This window comes from Zingiber officinale, chromosome 1A (assembly GCF_018446385.1).
Source record: "Zingiber officinale cultivar Zhangliang chromosome 1A, Zo_v1.1, whole genome shotgun sequence".
Classification (NCBI taxonomy): Eukaryota; Viridiplantae; Streptophyta; class Magnoliopsida; order Zingiberales; family Zingiberaceae; genus Zingiber; species Zingiber officinale.
The window spans coordinates 7466336-7478857 of NC_055987.1; the positions used below are offsets into that span (position 1 = coordinate 7466336).

Genomic DNA, 12522 nt, shown 5'->3' on the forward strand with positions numbered 1-12522 from the left:
GGAAACCAATTATCTTATTTAAAATTTTATATAGTATAATTAACAAAAGTTGTACATTAATTATTCTATCTATTTTTTAAATTTAATATTTATGAATAGTATGTTTTTAAATTTAGAAAATATATTTCATTACTTAAATATTATAGAAAAGAGAGAAAAAATAAAAAAAATTAATTAAAAGTGTATATCCAAATTTAATAAATATATATATTTAGTTTTTTTTTTTTAATTTTAAAATAATTTTTTTATAAGTTTAAAAATTAAATATTAAATATCAAAATGATATTTTAAATTTTTAAAGACATTTTAAAAATTTTAAACTAATTAAAATTAAATTCAAAATTTTGAATTCATATTAAAAACTAATTGTAAATCTAAAATAATCTAAATTTGTTCAAAAATATAATTTTAAATATTCCAACAATATTTTCAAAATATAATTTTAAAATAATTTTTAAAGTTGTTTTAAGCTTTTTAAATAACTTTATCTTTAGTTTATTTTTTTAATAATTTAAAATTTTATTTATTTTTTTAAAACAAATTTTAATAATTTAAAATTTTATTTATTTTTAAAACAAATATTTTAATAATTACTTTCATACTTTTAAATAATTTTTTTAAAAATAATTATATATTTTAATAATTTAAAATATTTACCATCTTGATTTAACTATCTACAACACCATCGATGTGGTTTCCTAACTAACTGTTATAACGTAAATTCAATTATAACGTGAGTATTTTTTTATTTATGCCCACTTAATATTCAGGTGAATTGTAGATTAATTTGAAAGTTAAAGAATAATGTTCTGGATATCAAGTGCTCCTACATTTTAAAATTTTGAATTCATGTTAAAAATTAATCGCAAATTTAAAATAATACAAAGAATTTTAAATATTTCAACTATGTTTTCAAAGTTAAAATTTTTAAATATATTAGAGTAAAAATAGTTTTTAAAGTTATCTTTGAGCTTTTTTTAATAGAATTTCGATTCCGATATGTGCGATAGATACTGATAATTTTTACTATTTCGGTACAAAATTAGCATCGAGACGTCATTCCAACATCAAATCGGCATCAAAACCTAAACCTTAAAAATTTAACAAACGATATATTATAATTATTATAATTACAACGGGTTTGGAAAAATATAAGCATTTATACAATTGAACCAAATCTATTCTCCATTAGCAATCGTAACTTCTCTCCATCGCTCATTAAATACCAAACCAGATTTTTTTTAGTTATTAATTCGATTGGATCCAAAAGATCGCCATGTTTGTACTTTTCTTCCGAAATATTATCTTTGCGATATATATTCATCCTCGATGGGATCCATGAAAGATTATGACACGTACTCTCATGAATGTAATTAATGGAAATTGATTGGTCTGCCTCTCTTGTCCAGATTTGCTTGAATTTGGAATGGTAAGGGCTCCACTAGCTAGTAATTCTTTATATTTTGTTTTTTTGACTTATTATCATTTTTAAATGTTTTTTAATCAGGAAAATAAATAAAAATAATTTCTCCGAGAGAAATGAGGAACCGTGAACCGGCAACGCGACACTGGCCCGCCGCTGGACCAACACCACGTGGACGGCTCAGAAAATCCGCGCAGGGTGCTGACACCGCGAGCCACGACGACCGCTATGATCTTCCCGGATCCGCCTCCACGTGGGGCCTTCGGGGCCCACAGCCTGGGGATCCGGAGTTGTTATCGCCGCTGAGGCCGTACAGCTGTGCGGCCGGTAGATGTGTCGCTTCTCTTTCACCTTCCCTGTCGTCGAGCGTCAAGAACAGAGCCGCTCCTAATTCCCATCCACATGCCCTGAGCTTCGAGCGAGCAACATCGATGCAATAATAATATTATATTCCATTTACGTCGGTATCGGAAAAGATCTGCGACACGCGGTCATGGACCACCGTCCGTGCCGCATTGATGTCGGATACTTCTGCTCCCCGTGCGATTCGCAGGCGGAGAAATCAGTTTTACAGAGTCCGTGAATTACTGATAAAAACTTTGCTTTTTGCAGCAAATTATCGCTTATAAGTAATCCGGATTGCTTATCAAGGTTAATCGTGCGATGGGGACTATCATCGACGAAAACTAGACCTCATCAAAATCTCTTTTTGAAAGTTGCAGTTTGTGAAATAAGTCTTTTTACCATTAGCAGACGCCCAGAGCGAGAAGTTTGTCCTTCGATCCATTAGTAATTCCTTTTGACGACTGTTATTATTATTATTATTATCGGGATTTCTGCCGCTGAAACTGTCGAGGAGAAAGTTGGAATCTGTGAGTCCGAACGTAGATTCCGAGAACAAACAAAAGATGTTAAGCTAACAGTGACAGCGGGCGAGGTGATTATAACGTGAACGCTCACATGCTGATCGCCACTACCGCTAGAGCATTCACGGATTCTGCTACGTCTCCAGTAGCTTGCTCTGCATCTCTCTCTCTCTCTCTCTCTACGATCCTTACACTTCACAAGGTCGTGGTTTTCAATTTCTGTTCGGTTTCAAAGATCGTAGCTTGAAGTTGTTCTTCCCACTTTGTTGTTTGGGTAGACACTAGGGAACGGCGGCTGCAATGGATGCCCGCGGCGTGGGGTTGAAGGCGAATGTATGCTTCGGCCGTGCGAAGAGAAGAAGCCTCGGGAGTGGGATTTGGGGCGAAGGTGTTAGAGGTTGTCCGGAGATTTTGAAGCGTAGGAGCTCGTTTGGGGTGCGGATCAAGACTGGAGTAGCACTCGCTGTTCTTACATCAGACGTAAACCAGGAAACCATGGTGAGTGAAGAATCTCCCTACTTGTACTTTTACTTCTGCTCGATTGGATGGATTCCTTCTACTCGATCAAGCTCGGTGAGTTTGCTAACATTCAGATTCATATTTTAGGTCTTTCGAGCACCGATGTTTGGGAATGAAACGGCCGATCCGAAGAGCGTTGCTTCCATGATATTAGGAGGCGGCAATGGCAGTCAGTTATTTCCTCTCACTAATACAAGAGCCACTCCCGCAGTGAGAATCAAACTGCTTTAGCTCAGATTGAGTGTACTTATTTGCGTTTTATTAATTGAATGCATGATTTGGTACCTCGTATACGCATATATAGGTTCCAATTGGTGGATGCTACAGACTTATTGACATCCCAATGAGCAACTGCATCAACAGTGGGATAAACAAGATATTCATTATGACACAATTCAATTCAGCTTCACTGAATCGCCACCTTTCTCGGACGTATAACTTCGGGAATGGAATTAATTTTGGCGATGGATTTGTTGAGGTAAAACGTCAATCGATCAAGTTCTATAGAACTATTTATTACCAATCGGTTCGGAGTTTAGTCTTACTGAAAAAGCTTACAAACAGGTTTTAGCAGCTACACAGACCTCTGGAGAAGCTGGGATGGGCTGGTTTCAGGGCACTGCGGATGCTGTTAGGCAATTCACTTGGGTTTTTGAGGTTGGCACACTCACTCAGAAGTCAGAAAAGAAGAAAAAGAATCACTAAATATGTATTGATTAAAATCGGATCTGCCATTTTTTTTCAGGATAACAAGAACAAGAACATCGAGCACATACTGATTTTATCTGGAGACCAACTTTATCGTATGGATTATATGGATCTTGTTCAGGTACATCAAAACTCCCCCAACATTATCTTTAACAGCTTACTCGATGATATTAGTTATGCGAAATCTGGTCTCTGCAGAAGCATATCGACACTAATGCCGACATTACAGTTTCATGCGTTCCCGTGGATCACAGGTAAATGAAATCCACTAGTAGTTCGCCATTCGAAGTATCCAACAAAATTTAACTCTTAATTATGCCGATTATTTTCTAAAGCCGAGCATCCGATTATGGACTAGTAAAGATGGACAAGGCTGGTCGCATTGCCCAATTCTCTGAGAAACCCAAAGGCGTAGATCTGGAAGCCATGGTAATTGTCTGCAAAGTGATCATGTTTCTCCTAAGCATTTTGATAGGAACCACTGATAACAAAGAAATAAACTATATTTACGGAGTGCAGAGCTACGGTGGAACCTTCCTCCCGATGTCTTGCCAGGACTCTTTGAAATATCCATACATTGCGTCGATGGGAGTTTATGTGTTCCGACGAGATATTCTACTGAAGCTTTTGAGGTACACAAGGAGCTCGAATTCTGTTGCTGTATCTTCCATGCTTGATTCTTTTGTGTTCCCCTTTAGGTGGAAATATCCGAAATCAAATGACTTCGGATCAGATATCCTCCCTTCTGCTGTAAAGGAGCATAATGTTCAGGTGATACAGAGAACCTCAATCAGATTTCTCTTTATTTGGGACCTGTTCTTTTAATTTGTCTCGTTCACATAACAGGGGTATATGTTCAACGATTACTGGGAGGACATAGGAACAATCAGATCCTTCTTCGATGCAAATTTAGCATTGACAGAACAGGTTGCTACAAGAACACACAACATAAGATCATCTTATTTAAAACTTTTACTTAAAATATACTCTATTGTTTATGCTCAGCCTCCAAACTTTGAATTCTATGATCCAATGACTCCCTTCTATACATCGCCTCGGTTTCTACCCCCAACAAAAATAGAGAAGTGCAGGGTACGTTGTTACTGAAAACAAAACTAACTGTTAATTTTTCAGCATACTGAAACAACAATTTACTTTACTCAGGTTGTCGATGCAATCGTCTCACACGGGTGCTTCTTGCGCGAGTGTGGCATAGAGCGTTCCATAGTCGGAGTGCGGTCACGCCTTGATTATGGTTCAGAGTTGAAGGTATATTTGTTCATTTGTTCTTCACTAGAATTAAGGTCCAGTCGAAAGTTCAATTGTTTGAATGCCTTTGGAATCCTCAGGACACCATGATGATGGGAGCTGATATATACGAAACCGAAGCAGAAATTGCTTCTCTGCTGGCCGATGGTAAAGTTCCGATCGGCGTAGGGCAGAACACCAAGATCAGGTGAGCATTGAATTTGCAAAGGGAATTCAAAGGCGCAAGTAAACAAGTTCAAGCCTTTATGTTTCCAGGAACTGCATTGTCGACATGAACGCAAGGATTGGCAAGAACATCGTCATCCAAAACAAGGACGTATGTGATCTAAACCTCATTCGGCCTTCGCGAAAGATCATGCCCTAATGTTCTTTGTTTGAAACAGGGTGTCCAAGAGGCGGATAGGCCGTCAGAGGGCTTCTACATACGATCAGGGATTACGATTGTTGTGAAGAATGCTACAATCAAAGATGGGACAATCATATAAGAAGATACATTTCTTCAAGGAAATGAGATGAACAATCCAAGAATGCTAGTACCATAATAGTATTTGTTGCTGTAAAATATGTGCTAGGTTGATATACATTATATATTTCGTTTATGGATTATGGCTTCTGCCTATGAAAAATAAGAGCTGTAATATTGTATCTGAGTTCATGAGCTTTATAGTTTATGATCGGAGAACTCAAAATTTCCTTTTTTTTTCTATATTTTTTTTATCATTTAAGAGATTTCTACACTCAAAATCATTGATACCGATTAATTAAACCAAAAGGATAAACAGGAAAATACGACGGCGACGAAACGCTTAAACGAAGTAGAAAATCGGCGAAATTGATCTGTAAGGAGGTGCTCAGAGAGGTTTGAATGGATCTAATGCTGTCCTCACTGTTAAAGAAGAGATCAGATTAACGAGATGAAAATAACCGTCATCATCGCACACTCCACCAACTTCCAATCCACATTTTAGAGGCAGAGATAGAACGATTTACCATGCGGCGGCAGGAGACGACCGAAACCCTAATTCAGAGACGGAGACCCCCAATTTATTTATAGAGCGAATGAACTCGTGATTCACTCGCACACAAGAACCGGGCCAACGGGCCGATAAATTACAGTCAAATGGCTAATTTTGCAATTATGTACATTGATTTATTCAAATTGCATAAAATGTGGATCTCAAAACCGGCTTTTCTTCTCAGAGACAGGAAAATGGAAGGAACTTGAACCTTCCGCCTCCGCCGGCCGAAGACGAAGCTACTTTTCCGTGTGCAATTCCTCGCCCCCCTCGACCTTCTCCGTCAGACACTTGGCGGATATCCTCGAATCTCGCCTCGAACACGAAGGGCATGCTGCCTTCCATCAGCATTCGCTTCGCCAGCCATCTCCTCGGTTTTCCGGACGTGGTTTTGGGAATGCTCCCCTTCTCCACGAGCACCACCCGGCCCACTGATACTCCCTCCTCCTCCTTCCTCACGCCTTCTCTTATTGCCTCGCATATCTTCCTGCACGTCTCCATGCCCAATCCATTCCCCTGCAGCTCCGCCACCAGCACCGCTGCTGCCGTCACCCGCCCTCCATCTTCCCCGAACGCCACGATGCACCCGCCGCGAAGATGCCTCGGGCTGCTTCCGTGCGCCGCGCGCTCGATGTAGTGCGGGTGGAGGAGTCGCTTCTCGCCCGACACGATCACGTCCGATGACCTGCCGGTGACGTACAGGTACCTCTCCTTTCCTCTGACGACTCCTCTGTCGCCGGTCCTCACGAAGCACCGGCTCGCTGTTCCAAGAATCCGGGCGTTGAACACTTCACGGGTTAGGGACGGGTGGCCGAGGTAGCCAGACGCGTTGCTCGCCGACGACACCCATATCTCTCCCTCCACGCCGTCTTCTACCGGTTCGAAGGTCGCTTCGTCGACCACGACGATGACAATGTCCTCTTCGGCGTAGGGTTTGCCCAGCCTGGCCGAAGGCAGTAGCTGTTTGTAGGACGGCATGTTCGGGTAGCGATTTGCTCCGCCTAATTCTTCTCTCGGCCACGACGTGGACACGTACGTGCAGTTCTCCGCCAGTCCGTAAGACGGGGAGATGCATGATGGCTCGATTCCAGCAGCGGAGAATTCTTCGATGAACTCGTCGACGGGAGATTTGTACACCGGCTCGTTAATGACGATCAAGTTCGTCAGGCTCCCTAATTTGAGCGGAAGCTTCCCGTGGTCGCAGCTGCCTCGCTTGACCGTCAGAGGCAGAGCGAAGGCCGGCACGGGCGTGCACGTGGCACGGAACTCCGTTACGAGCTCCAGCCAGAGGCGAGGGCGGTGCAGGAAAGCGACCGGCGAGGCCAGGACGCACGTGGCGCCGGAGACGACGGTCAGGAGAAGGAACATCAGGCCGCAGTCGTGATACTGCGGCAGCCACGAGACGATCACACTGCTCGGCTGGAGGTCGTAGGCCGTTCTCGCCGCGCGAACGTTGTGCGCGGCCGCTCCGGCGGTGACCAGCACCGGCTTCGGTACCCCGGTCGCGCCGGAGGTGTACTGTATGAGGTAGGTGTCATCCGGCCCGCAGCCTGAGTAGCTCGAGCTCGAAGAATAACTCACGCTATCCTCCAAGTGTTCGACGGAAAGCCACTGAAGCTTCTTCGTCGAGCGAACGAGCTCATCATTGGCACTCGACGCAGAGCTTCTCACGGCTTCAACATAGCTCCGGTCGGCGACGGCAGCCTTGGGCTTGGCCTGGGAGATGGCTCGAAGAAGGTGGTGGTGGGCGGCGCCACTGCCGGCGAGGGAAAGATCAGGCGGGACGAGGGGAACGGCGACGAGACCGGCTCGTTGGCAAGCGAAGATTACCTTAACGAGCCGTAGACCCGGAGAGCAGAGAACGAGAATGACGTCGCCCCTGTTAAGGGAGCAGAGGAGCTTAGACGCCATGGCTTCCACTCCAGCGTTGAGGTCGGAATACGTCAACGAGGTCCATGTCAAGCCACTGGGTGAATCCTTGGCCCATACAAACGCAGGTTTGTTCGAGAAACTTGGCTGGCTTGCCCAAATGGGAAGGTATCGATCCACCACGGGCTGGTCGGGGAAGCAGGGGTCATAATTCTCGCAGGACATTCCTTGTAAATTATAAACAACACTGGAATACTGACTATGTTTGAGCACACAACAGCACATTCTTGGTGCTGACTTATATAGTAGAGTGAAGAAGTCAACATCTGAAAAAACAATTAAAAGGATAATGGATATTCTGAAGAGGATATGCTGCCTTCTCCTAGATTGCATACACTACTCGCCGGCGCAGGTCGTCCTCATCAACGTAAATAATAGTTGATCTGGACACGGTTATATATATTTAATTAGGGAACTGATTGGAATGGAGAGTGTATTATGTGAGGATCGGAAGGTGTTTTTTGCAGGGGATGAAAGAAGATGCCGCGAGCAGTGGCTGGATTCCTTTAGATATGTAGAATGACATCAAAAGTTCCATACGATTATGCCAAGGGAAGCAGCCAGGCATATACGAGTTGATTAAATTGTATTTTTGAGGGGATGGAGGCAGTCTCTCTCATAGAGCTGGCAGCCTGGCTCCAACGTCCCGTCCCGTCCCGTTAATCAGAGTCGCGCGGCTGGAAAATAATATTAAAAATTTATAAATTTTCAAAAAGGAGAAGATCAATATTAAATACTAAATTATTATAAATAATTTATAAAAATTAATTTTTCACTAATCATACTCAGGGCACTTGTAACATGTTTTAATATGGCCAATTAAGACGATTTAAAATTGATGATGCATTTAATTATTAGGTAGTTCGTAATTTTTGTAAAGGTATTTTTGAAATTCTTGGATAGAATCTTAAAATATCCGTATCAGAGGATCTTCTGCATCATTCGATCATCTTTAATAATTATATTGTGTAAAATAATATACGTATACATGATATCTTTCAAATTATTCTTGAACTAAAATTATCTTGAATCTATGATCATTGTCCAATGAAATTGGAGCACCCTAAGTGTTCGCTTGATGTCCTTTCTTGAAGCTTCTTGTCTTTTCTTGAAACACTTTCTCTTGGAATCTTGGGGCACAGAAAGTTCTTAACAAAAGTTGCCTATTCTGAATAGCTCCCATCACTTAAATAATACCCTTTTATATATTATGTATTATTTGTTATAAAATTAACTTATGGTACATTTCCTTGTAAAACGTTATTGAATAAAGGTGATTCATTAAACACATTAAAATCATTATGTGTTCTCGTGATTCCAATAAAAGCATGTCATATCCATAAGTCTGTAGATATAACCGCTTCAAGCACAATTGTTGGGATCTATGATCATCTCGATTTAACTGGTCTTTCTTAGTAATGAGGCAATTTCTCGATTCCCAATGTATACAATCAAGACTACCTAATATGTCAGCAAAGTCGTGTCTCTGTTCATACATTTCAAGCAAACGTGGGATGTCAGAAACATTAAGTCTTCTTAAGTATTATGACCAAAATACTTCAATCACACATCGACAGATGTTGACCAAGCAATTTAGAGTAGTTATTTCACCCATTTATAGGTACTCATCACAAATATCAGCAGGGGATCCATACGCTAATTGACGAATAACAACTGTGCATTTCTTAAGGGGTGACAAACTACGTCTTCCCGTTGCATCAACCTTCCATTCAAAATATTCTGAATGTTTTCGCAAGGCATTTACTGTGCTAAGGAATAACCCTTTTCGCATTCGAAATCATCATCGGAATACTTCATCAGGATATACCGGTTGATCAAAGAATTAATCATTCAAGAGGTGATCATGTTCGGCTTCACAATCTCGATTTAAATACCTTCTATGAATTGTACCGAAAGAACTTTGAGCTACTAGAACTTTCATTTTCTCATAATTAAGTAGTATTAATGTCATTTGATCCAAGTCATCATCTGAATTCATTAAAAAATTTCTCCACTAATCACGGAGAATAGAACACTTAGAGCGCGTGAGATTTGAAATACTATCAATCTGGTTTGAGAAGAAAATGTTAGTAGAATGGAGGATTATAACTTCTATACATAAATATATAGAAGTATATGTTGGTCCCGGTGTGACCGACAAGAGGGGGAGAGGTGAATTGCCTGAAATTACAAATACACCCTTCTCGGAACTATGGACTTTAATTAGAAACACTTATTAGAAAAAAAATTAAATTGCATAAAATGCAATGAGGCTACCTGATTTACTTTGTTTGCAACCGGAGAGGTTGCTAATCTAAAAATAAAAGAAGTACACTAGTCGAACTCCTTCGAGCAAACTCTTGGAGGTGGAGAAGCCTCACATAATAATTTACAGCTCAAAACAATGAAAATAGAAAGAAATGACTCGAATACAAGTGTTGTGTTAAATCTCGAGCACTAGGGCTCCTTTTTATAGGCTCATTGGTCAAAGTGACAGTTTGATAACGTGGCACAATTCGAGCGCCTGAACTTGATTCGGGCGCCCCAACTGGTCGCCTAACTGTCTTCTCAATCCACTTCGCAATGGTATCACAATGGTAAAGGGATAAGCATTTATCCACTCCTGGATGCCTAGACTATTTTCGGGCGCCCGAATTGCTGACGTGGATCCGAAGTTGATCCACTTCGATGAGGTACTTGTTGAGCACCAGAATAGTTCGGCCACTCAGACCATCTTGTTTGGGTGCTCAGATTAGTCAGTTATGCGCTGATCGTCCGACATCTTCTCTAGTCGTTGGCTTCTTCTTTAGTCGCTTGAGTGATCCTTCGGCATTCCAGAGTTGAGCTCATCGAACCCAACTCTGGCCTTCTCTCCTTGAGCAGTCTTCCGTTCTGGGTTCTCATCCCTAGGAAGCACCGCGCACGTCCTTCTCGCTCCACTGATGTACTCTTTTGTAGCTTTTCGTCCCTTAGATGCACTGAACCTATTTACTCGATTCCTGTGCCATCCCTCTCGTCCACTATGTCTTCATCTCGACTTCTTATGTTCTTAAATTCCTGCACACTTAGACACAAAGATCAAAACACCACAAGACCTAACTTAACTCAGTTGATCATATCAAAATTTACCCCGGGGTACTTACAGTATTTGTAAGGACTAGTTTTATAACGACTAGTTTTTATAATGATTTCTCCTCGTTTTAGTAAACTCATTTCAATACAAATAACATTAATATAGATAAAAATAAATTGCATAAATAAAATAAAAAAAAAATAATTTTTTTTTTGTAAAGATCATCTTAAAAACATTCACTATATATCATATATCTTTTTAATGCTTTTACAAAATTTAGAATATAACTTAATCTGACTTTTGTTATCTCACTAGTATCCTTCATAAATATTTCATATTCTTTCATTGTGATCTCATGTTTTTGCATCTCAATTCACTTTCTTTGTAATTCTTCCATTTTTTGCCACCTATTATTGAATTCCATGTCATCAATATCTCTAGTTTTAGATTTGCCTTTCCTTTTCACTGCCATTTGCCTTATTAGATGAGTATGAACTTCACAATCATCTAAGTCTATAAGAGTATTCAGATTGAATGAGGATGTGTGTCTCTTTGATTCTGAGGTCTTAGATTGTTTGTTGACATAATGACCAACTTTCTGTGAAACATATTTCTCATAAAATTTGAGAACTCACCAAACATGTTTATAATTGAATGACTTGTTGTAATGATTTTCCTACCACATTTTATGTTCTCTCATAAGCACATCCTCATCGCTTCACCTGCTTTCATGATATGTATAAAAGTTATTGTATATGGTTGTAAATTCATTCACCATCGGATGGAGCCTATAGAAATGTGATTTTACCTTCACCGCAAGTCACTCCATAAATCCATCAGACCGATACTTGTAGAAATCTGATTCGTTTTTAGAAAGTTTGTTCCTTTTGATCATTACCAATGATTGAATGAGTGCTAATATTGATCCATGCCTTTGCAAAGTGTATCTCTTCATCCATTGACCACTTGGCTCGTTTGATGTCATGCACATCCAAACTCGCTTCATTGGTCAACTCTGGAATCTTAAATAGTGACACTGATTCTTTGTTGGTCTTGAATATGTCTATGCTAGTCCTACTTGATTCGTTCAAGAACATGAATGATAGTTGTGGAGAAGAAATTTCATAATAAGGGGTGACATTACAAATTGACTTGCCATGGACTACCAATATTCGGGATGATACATATAAAATGGAGGTTGAAGAACATTATTTGGAGGAGCCGGTAAGTTTTGAAAAAATTTAGAAGAAATTATGGAATGTATGGAACATTTGAAAAATTTTGAGAATAGTGAAAGTAGAAAATTGAGAATATTGAACATTTAGACGATTGCATGAACTTTGCGAAGTTACACGTTCAGAATTGAAAATATTTCTTAAAGATCCATTATAATTTGGATCTATTTAGAAGAATAGAGGATGAAATGGATTAAAAAAAATAAGAATGGAATGATATGATTGGGGTGTAGAATGAATGAGAAAAACGTAAAAGAAATGGTAGATATATATAATCCAAACTTAGCCATTGCAAACCGTGGGGGGAAAAATGGTTGGGAAAAAATAACAAGAAAAAATGGTAGAAAAGCTAGCAGTAGAAAAAATAACGGTTCGGAAATGTTGAAAAAATACAACTCGAAAAAATAGCTAAACCACATTAAAAAATTATTTTTTTTACCTATGACCCACCATCTCTAAAAAATCGTTCGATATTTTGAAACCA

The 12522-nt window shown here is 39.8% G+C and overlaps 2 protein-coding genes and 1 non-coding gene across 4 annotated transcripts; 1 reads left to right on the plus strand and 2 right to left on the minus strand.

Moving 5' to 3' along the window:
* Positions 1-2329: 2329 nt before the first annotated feature.
* LOC122016884 (glucose-1-phosphate adenylyltransferase large subunit 1-like) lies at positions 2330-5478 on the plus strand. 2 transcript variants are annotated; one of them, XM_042574312.1, is made up of 15 exons: positions 2330-2491; positions 2568-2787; positions 2896-3018; positions 3113-3286; positions 3373-3465; positions 3554-3637; positions 3715-3770; positions 3852-3945; positions 4036-4148; positions 4215-4287; positions 4363-4608; positions 4681-4785; positions 4866-4972; positions 5041-5101; positions 5169-5478. In XM_042574312.1, exons 2-15 carry the CDS (start codon positions 2590-2592, stop codon positions 5268-5270), a joined length of 1629 nt encoding a protein of 542 aa, XP_042430246.1. In that variant the 5' UTR covers positions 2330-2491; positions 2568-2589; the 3' UTR covers positions 5271-5478. The 2 variants fall into 2 exon arrangements, with proteins under 2 accessions (XP_042430246.1, XP_042430255.1); XM_042574321.1 differs by having other exon boundaries at positions 2377-2787; positions 4363-4443; positions 4522-4608.
* Positions 5479-5634: 156 nt separating this feature from the next.
* Positions 5635-5723, minus strand: LOC122039389. The gene has a single exon (XR_006128217.1). It is a non-coding gene; the product is annotated as a small nucleolar RNA U30 (small nucleolar RNA).
* Positions 5724-5856: 133 nt separating this feature from the next.
* On the minus strand, positions 5857-7895 carry LOC122016872 (long-chain-fatty-acid--AMP ligase FadD26-like). The gene has a single exon (XM_042574302.1). The coding sequence runs from the start codon at positions 7893-7895 to the stop codon at positions 5982-5984; it is 1914 nt and encodes a 637-aa protein (XP_042430236.1). The 3' UTR covers positions 5857-5981.
* Positions 7896-12522: the final 4627 nt, after the last annotated feature.

Bases quoted from the DNA above. Each gene is read 5' to 3' on its own strand.
- LOC122016884 (XM_042574312.1), top strand. From the start codon at position 2,590: ATGGATGCCCGCGGCGTGGGGTTGAAGGCGAATGTATGCTTCGGCCGT. The intron at 3,287-3,372 runs GTAAAACGTCAA...GCTTACAAACAG, and splicing joins TTGGCGATGGATTTGTTGAG to GTTTTAGCAGCTACACAGAC. The intron at 3,771-3,851 runs GTAAATGAAATC...TATTTTCTAAAG, and splicing joins TGCGTTCCCGTGGATCACAG to CCGAGCATCCGATTATGGAC.
- LOC122016872 (XM_042574302.1), bottom strand. From the start codon at position 7,895: ATGTCCTGCGAGAATTATGACCCCTGCTTCCCCGACCAGCCCGTGGTG.